The sequence below is a fragment of the Equus przewalskii genome, chromosome 10 (genome assembly GCF_037783145.1).
Source record: "Equus przewalskii isolate Varuska chromosome 10, EquPr2, whole genome shotgun sequence".
Lineage (NCBI taxonomy): Eukaryota > Metazoa > Chordata > Mammalia > Perissodactyla > Equidae > Equus > Equus przewalskii.
In genome coordinates this window covers 59,578,376-59,585,459 of record NC_091840.1, presented here as the reverse complement: position 1 = coordinate 59,585,459, position 7,084 = coordinate 59,578,376, and the positions used below count along the sequence as shown (strand labels likewise).

At 62.7% G+C, this 7,084-nt stretch overlaps 1 protein-coding gene across 5 annotated transcripts; it reads left to right on the top strand.

Moving 5' to 3' along the window:
• Positions 1–1,012: 1,012 nt before the first annotated feature.
• MIEF2 (mitochondrial elongation factor 2) lies at positions 1,013–7,084 on the top strand. 5 transcript variants are annotated; one of them, XM_070563627.1, is made up of 4 exons: positions 1,013–1,232; positions 3,225–3,462; positions 3,848–4,244; positions 4,778–7,084. In XM_070563627.1, exons 3-4 carry the CDS (start codon positions 4,040–4,042, stop codon positions 5,830–5,832), a joined length of 1,260 nt encoding a protein of 419 aa, XP_070419728.1. In that variant the 5' UTR covers positions 1,013–1,232; positions 3,225–3,462; positions 3,848–4,039; the 3' UTR covers positions 5,833–7,084. The 5 variants fall into 5 exon arrangements, with proteins under 5 accessions (XP_070419728.1, XP_070419727.1, XP_070419729.1 ...); XM_070563626.1 differs by having other exon boundaries at positions 1,022–1,232; positions 3,225–3,381; positions 4,064–4,244; XM_070563628.1 differs by having other exon boundaries at positions 1,045–1,232; positions 3,225–3,548; positions 4,033–4,244.

The window sequence follows — 7,084 nt, the reverse complement described above, 5'->3', positions numbered from 1 at the left end:
CCGGCGGGGAGGCGGGGCGACCGCACCCTCGGGCTCCGCGCGCCCCTCTCCGGGCCTCCCCGGCCGCGGTCCCCAGTCTGCTGGGTGACTGGAGGGGTCCGGAGGAGGCCGGGCGCCCCCTGTGCTTGCGCGCCCCTCGCCCCGCAGGTCCCGCCACTGGCCCCGGCGCTGCTGAAGCGGCTGGAGTTGGCGCGGCCCCGGGAGATTCTGCACCCAGTCCCGGGGCGCGGGGACCCGGGGAGGCTGTCTCTGCCCGCTGGGCCCTGCATGGCAACGACTAGTAGGAGGACGCCTGAGTCCTTGGGTCCTAGAGCCCTAGGCAAGCCCCAGGTCTGCTCCTGCCTCAGTTTCCTCATCTGTGAAGTGCTTCCCAAGACTGTTGTCAGGAACAAATGAACAAACGCATGTGTGACTCGCGGCATACAGCAGGCGCTCAATAAGCGGCGCGTTATCGTTCCCGCTTACAGTCAACACCCCCTCCCCGTCTGCTCATTATTTGCGCGCTCGCCCCCCTGCTGGCACGTAGCAGGCCCCATAAACAAACGCTGGATGAGCCAGAGGTTATATGCACAACATCCTTCGCAGGGGTGGAGGGGTCTGGGGTCCCCATTTCGCAAGCGAAAAGACTGAGGCGCGGGCGGAGAGGTGGCCCGCACAAAGTCACATGGAGCAGGTGGCAGGGGAGACCCTTAGTCCTGTCGTGTGCCTGGCGGGGCAACAGATAAGAACAATGGGGCCGCCAAGGCGCTCTCCCAGAGGCGACCTGCGGCTGTCGGCCCGGGCCCCGGAAGGAACGTGGGCCCAGACAGCTGGTTCCACACGGGAGGCTCACGGTACAACCGCACGCGCGTCACGGCGGGAGCTGGGAGCTGGCTCACCCCGCGCCGGGTCACACCATTCACACCACCCGGCCTCGGAACGGGTGCCTGTGCCTTTAAATCCGGAGTGCGTCGGAGCGCCCCGCCCCCGAGGGAGCGCGCAGGGCGGCCAGGGGGCGTGGCCCGCCGCCATTGGCTGAGCCGCGTAGTATTTTGGAACGTGAGTGGGAACCTCGAGCGCTCCGATTGGGCCTGGGGCCTGCTCGTCTGCGTGCCTCGGAGTCAGCGCCCGCCCCGGGGGCCTCGGAGTTCGGTTCCCGGGTCCTCCACGTTCTATTATCAGGCAGGTCCGGGGTCCGGGGCCGGAACAGGCCCGCCGCGTCTGCCGGTCGGTGCGCTGAAGCCGCGACTCAGGTACGGCCGGAGCGCGGCGGGGCGGCCCCGGCATCAGCCGCGGGCCTGGAGCGCGCCCCGGACGCAGGTCGGGGGCGTGGCCTCCGCTGGGGCCCACGGTCGCGGCCCGGGAGGGAGCGAGGGGCTTTGGGCCCCAGGCCTGCGTTCTGCTTTCACCCTGCCCCTTCCCGTCTTGGGTACATCACGCCCCGGGGCCGCGGTGTCCCCCGCCGTGAACGGGGCCCTGAGAGGCACACCCCGCGGCTGCGCCCCGGCCCTGGGTTTGGCGGCCGAGGGGGCGGAGAGGAGGCGTCCCAGGGCGCTGTGGGGCCCGGCTGCGCGGAGCCGGGTTATTTTTAACCCCCCGCGCCCTCTCCCCCTTCCCAGAGCAGGCTGCGGGTTGGGGCCTGCGCAGCCCCGCCAGGGGTGGGCTGAGTCCCAAGTTAGGCAGGTGGAGGTATTTAAAGCGCTTTGCAGTTTGCGAAGTGGACTCCTGGTCCCGCTGGAGGCAGGTGGTAGTATTGATCATCGATGAGGAAACTGAAACTGGTTGCAGGGCTGTGCTGGGTCACCCGGCTAGCCTTTGACCAACCCTGGGCCCTCTTGTTCTATTTTTAGCATGGGCGATTCGGGGGGCGGGTGTTGGCGCTGAATCCTGCAGTGCTTCAGGCTTCAGCTGCTCCAGGCATCTCCTCACTTGGCAACTGAGCCCCGGCCACCCACAGCCGAGCAGGGAGGGCGGAAGTCCTTGGTGTCCAAGCTGGCTCTGAGCTCACGGTCATCTGCTCAAGGCGTCCTCAGCGAGACAGTTCTGCCTGGTGTCTGACTGAGCTTGTCCCCTCACCCTAAACTTGGCCCTTGGTCACACCCCCTCTGCTCTCAGGGCTTGAGGGCAGGGGTCCCCTGGAGGAATCCGAGGCTGGGGCTTGGTGGACTGCTTCCCCTGCCCAAGAGCTTGGCCCGTCTAGTCTCACACAGCCCCACACTTCCGGGCTCTGCACTTGTAACCCTTCCTTGTGGCAGCCTGTGCCATTCTACAGGTGAGCAGACAGCTGGGGCTTCAGGCCCTCAGCTTACCTTCTTTGTTGCTTGGTCTCAGCAGCTGAGGGCAGCCCCCCTGCCCCCCCAGTGTCCCAAGCCCGAGACACCCACAGAGACCGCTATCCAGGATAGTGTGCTGGTCCTCTGTTTGGAGTCTTGTCTTGAGAGGTACCTTGCTCACTGCCCCCACAGCGGGCTGTCAGCCTTGACTGACACATACTTGTTGACAGGCAGCTCCTGGCCTCCCCTCCCCCAGCTCAGCCTGGGCCATCTTACTAGTTCTGTCTCATCCTGTTCTCTGACTTGGTAGTTCTGCCTCTGGGGGCGGCCCTGTCGAGATCTGGAGGGTAGCTGTGGCTCCCTGAGCTTCACCAAGGGCCCGCCGAAGGTCTGAGAGGCCCTCCAGGGCAGGCTGTCTGGGACCCCGAGTTGTGGTCCTCTCTGGGCCTTGGTTTCCTCCTGCTGTGCCCAGCCCTGGTTAGGAACCGGGGTGAGACAGCCTCTAGGACCTGACCATAGGCCTCCAGGGGCCTGATCGGACCATGGGGGTGGGCGAGAGTCTGGAGGCTTTGAGATCCCACCACTCACTGTGTGGTTTGGCAAGCTGTTTCTCTGTAAATTGCGAATGCTGGTGATAAGACCCACCTCACAGTCTTTGGTGATGTTAGGGGTCCTCGAGGGTGAGATTAGGGAGATGGGCCCCCTTCTCTGACCTGCCACAGGCCTCAGGGCCTTCCTGTGCAAGCTCCCCTTTGCAGGGGTGAGTCGGTTGTTTGGGGGAGGGGCCTCAGGCAGCTCCCCATCTCCTCCCAGTAAATGGTTCCTTTCTCCTGAGAAATCCTCAGGAACCTCACGTGTGGGTTTGATTCAGCGACCCCAGCATGGCGGCAGCCAGAGCACGTGCCCACACCTGCCCTGCTGCCAGCCTGGCCGTCCCCACCAAGCCATCTCTGCACTTTGGCTCTCTTACAGACAGAAGACCATGGCAGAGTTCTCCCAGAAACGGGGGAAGCGGCGTGACGATGAGGTGCTGGGCAGCGCTGTGGACTTCCTCCTGGCCAATGCCCGTCTGGTGCTGGGTGTGGGCGGAGCTGCCGTGTTGGGCATTGCCACCCTCGCTGTGAAGCGGGTAAGGCCAGCCTGGGCTGGCTACACCTGGGGCTCCCAGAGGAGGATGACAGGGCTGGGGCCTGCTGCCAGGCCCCAAGAGGTGGGCAGGACTGCCCAAAGCTGGCATCTGTTTCTCTACCCTAGCGACCTGGTTGCTTTGCCCTAAGCTTTGTCAAAGCCGCCTAGGCCCCAAGAGGTGGGCAGGACTGCCCAAAGCTGGCATCTGTTTCTCTACCCTAGCGACCTGGTTGGCTTTGCCCTAAGCTTTGTCAAAGCCGCCTAGGCCCCAAGAGGTGGGCAGGACTGCCCAAAGCTGGCATCTGTTTCTCTACCCTAGCGACCTGGTGGCTTTGCCCTAAGCTTTGTCAAGGCCGCCTAGGCCCCAAGAGGTGGGCAGGACTGCCCAAAGCTGGCATCTGTTTCTCTACCCTAGCGACCTGGTGGCTTTGCCCTAAGCTTTGTCAAGGCCGCCTAGGCCCCAAGAGGTGGGCAGGACTGCCCAAAGCTGGCATCTGTTTCTCTACCCTAGCGACCTGGTGGCTTTGCCCTAAGCTTTGTCAAGGCCGCCTAGGCCCCAAGAGGTGGGCAGGACTGCCCAAAGCTGGCATCTGTTTCTCTACCCTAGCGACCTGGTGGCTTTGCCCTCAGCTTTGTCAAGGCCGCCTCCTAGGCTTTGGATGCTCTTATGTCTCTGCCTGCAGCTCATTGACAGGGCCACCAGCCCACGGGGCGAGGATGAAGCCAAGGGGGACACCACGTGCCTGGAGGACAGCTGGAAGGAACTGAGCCTGCTCAAGGCCACACCGTGCCTACAGCCCCGGCCCCCACCTGCTGCCCTCAGTCAGCCCCTGTCACCCCTGCCCCCCTCCCCCTCCGCCCCAGGTGAGTAGCACTCCTTCCCCTCTGACCTGGGTGAGTACCCCTTTGGTGGTCACATTTGGGAGGTGCAGCCCAGGCTCCACCACTGGCAGACCATGCGACCGGTGCAGGTGCCTGCTCCTCCAGGACCGTGGGCTCCCTATGTGTTTAATGGTGGCGTGTTTCCCCACCCTCCTACCCCCTGGGTGGTGCTGAGGCTCCAGCTACCAGAACATGTGGAGTGGGAGGGTGGGACTGGAGCAAGGCAGCAGCATTATGACAGTGGGGGGAGGGGGTGAGGTGGAGAAATTGAGGTCCAGGGCCTGTCTCTGACTCTACATGAAGCTGTTTTAGCCCCAGGGTGTTGGGCAGCTGGGGCGATGAGAATTTGTCGTCAGGCATCACTATACGTGAGGGCTTTAAGTGCTTTCTCAGGTGGTCACTTTACAGGTGAAGAAAATGAGGCCGAGGGACGGCACACAGCTAGTAATCGGGTAGTACTTTCTTGGCTCATCATGGAGCATTCTGACACGTCCCCTGGCCCTTTCACTCTGCAGAGGGGCCTGCAGATGACCATCCTCAGATGTCACCTCCTTGTAGTTCCCCAGCACCGTTGTGCCTCACGTTCCAGGAGAAGCTGCTGGCATTTGAGCGGGACCACGTGACTATCCCAGTGGCCCATGTGGCTCTGGCCAAACAGCTGGCCGGTGACATTGCCCTTGAGCTGCAGGCCTACTTGCGGAACAAGTTCCCAGAACTGCCCTTCGGGGCGCTTGTGCCCAGCGGGCCCCTCTACGATGGGCTGCAGGCGGGGCTTGCTGACCACGTGCGTCTCCTGGTTCCCCTGGTGCTGGAGCCAGGCCTGTGGAGCCTGGTACCTGGTGTGGACACTGTGGCCAGAGACCCTCGCTGCTGGGCCGTGCACAGGACTCAGCTTGAGTTCCGCTCCCGAGGGAGCAGCCCCTGGGACCGCTTCCTGGTGGGTGGCTACCTCTCTTCCCGTGCCCTGCTGGAGCTGCTCCGCAAGGCCCTGGCCACCTCCGTCAACTGGCCAGCTATTGGCAGCCTTCTTGGGTGCCTGATCCGGCCCAGCGTGGCCTCAGAGGAGCTGCTGCTTGAGGTGCAGCACGAGCACCTGGAGCTCAATGTTGCGGTGCTCTTGGCGGTCACTGGCACCAACGCCGAAGACCGCCTCCTTCTGGCCTGGCCCCTGGAGGGGCTGGCTGGGAACCTCTGGCTGCAGGACTTGTACCCAGCAGAGGCCGCCAGACTGCGGGCTCTGGATGACCATGATACGGGGACCCGCCGGCGACTGCTGCTGCTGCTGTGTGGGGTCTGCCACAGCCACCCGGCCCTGAGCCGGCTGGGCCGGCGCCACCTGACCCAGGTGGTTCTGCGCCTTGGGGAGGAAGAGGTGGACTGGGCCGAGGCGGCCTTGGGGGAGCGCTTCCTGCAGGCCCTGGAGTTGCTCATCAGCGGCCTAGAGCGGGCCAGCCTGCCCTGCCACTTCAACCCAGGCGTGAACCTCTTCAGCAGCCTGCGCGAGGAGGAGATTGATGACATTGGCTATGCACTGTACAGTGGTCTGCAGGCCCCTGAGTGGCTGCTCTAGGTGGGTGGGGACAGGGCAGCCGGCGTGTGTTCTGATGCTGGTGAGCTGTGAATGCCTCCCTTCCAGGAATTTAAATTTGGAAAGCACTTTTCTTGCTTTTAGCCAGAATAAAGAAGAGAGCTTCCTAAGCTCATGGGGTTGGCTTGTGTGTCGGCTACAGTCACTGGAGCCCCGAGAGAGCTTGGGTTGCTGTCACCTGAGCGCAGCCTGGAGTGCCCGCAGCCTGGAGTGCCCGCTGCTCACGCCCTCAGGGCCAGCCCCAGGACCTTGGGCTCAGTCCTTCATCACCAGCAGTGAATTGCTGACAACACAGCTTCTGCAGTTCTCGGCGGGGGATAAGGCCAGCTCTGTTTTCTGTTAAGAGGCTGCGTTAGCGCTCTCTGGGGTGCCAGCTCCAGTCATTTCCAGGCTTCTGGTGCTGGATGGTAAATACCATGTGTTTTGTCGCCCAAGAGCTAGGGTCACCTGGTACCCCTGGAATACAGTCTGTGGCTGATGTAAAGGCTGGTGTTTTCTGATGTCCACTGTGTGCCTAGTTTGCTTGTCGAGCTCCCTCCTCTAGCCTGGAGTGGAGGCTCAGCCTGACGTGCTGCTCACCTCATATCTCGGGGAAAATCCCTCCTCTCTCCAAGTAGGCGAGTTTTTCTTTTTTTGAGGAAGATTAGCCCTGAGCTAACATCTGCTGCTAATCCTCTTTTTGCTGAGGAAGTCTGGCCCTGAGCTAACATTCGTGCCCATCTTCTACTTTGTATTTGGGATGCCTGCCACAGCATGGTTTGTCAAGCAGTGCCATGTCTGCACCCAGGATCCAAACCGGTGAACCCCGGGCTGCCGAAGCAGAACGTGCGCACTTAACCGCTGTGCCACTGGGCCGGCCCCTGTGAGTTTTCTCTTTGGGCAGTGGAGGCCCCTGGGAGAGCCCCTTCCCTGCCTGGGGAGCCAAGGTTCTTTGTGCTGCCCGTCTTGCCCAGAGCCAGGGGTGTCCCACTAGCTGCTACAGGGCCTGGCTGAAGAGCAGGGCCCGGGGCCTCCCGGAGAGGCCTGGTGTGCAGGCCCGGCCTCTGCAGTGCCAACAGGAACTGCTCTCAGCTGACTTCTGTGTTCTCAATGAAGTCTGGCAAAGGCGGGGGCTAGGGGCGGGAGGGTTTGCCTCCCTTCCCAGGCGTCCCTCTCGTCTTTGGCGTCTTTCCTGCTAAAGCAAAGCTATGCCTCAAAGAATGTGAACAAGAATAAAAAGAAAACTTCAAGCATC

What these genes read in the sequence shown, in the direction of transcription:
- MIEF2 (XM_070563626.1), top strand. Translation starts at nt 3,235, where the DNA reads ATGGCAGAGTTCTCCCAGAAACGGGGGAAGCGGCGTGACGATGAGGTG. An exon ending in CCACCCTCGCTGTGAAGCGG is followed by an intron (nt 3,382 to 4,063) that starts GTAAGGCCAGCC and finishes CTCTGCCTGCAG; the next exon opens with CTCATTGACAGGGCCACCAG. An exon ending in CCCCTCCCCCTCCGCCCCAG is followed by an intron (nt 4,245 to 4,777) that starts GTGAGTAGCACT and finishes TTCACTCTGCAG; the next exon opens with AGGGGCCTGCAGATGACCAT.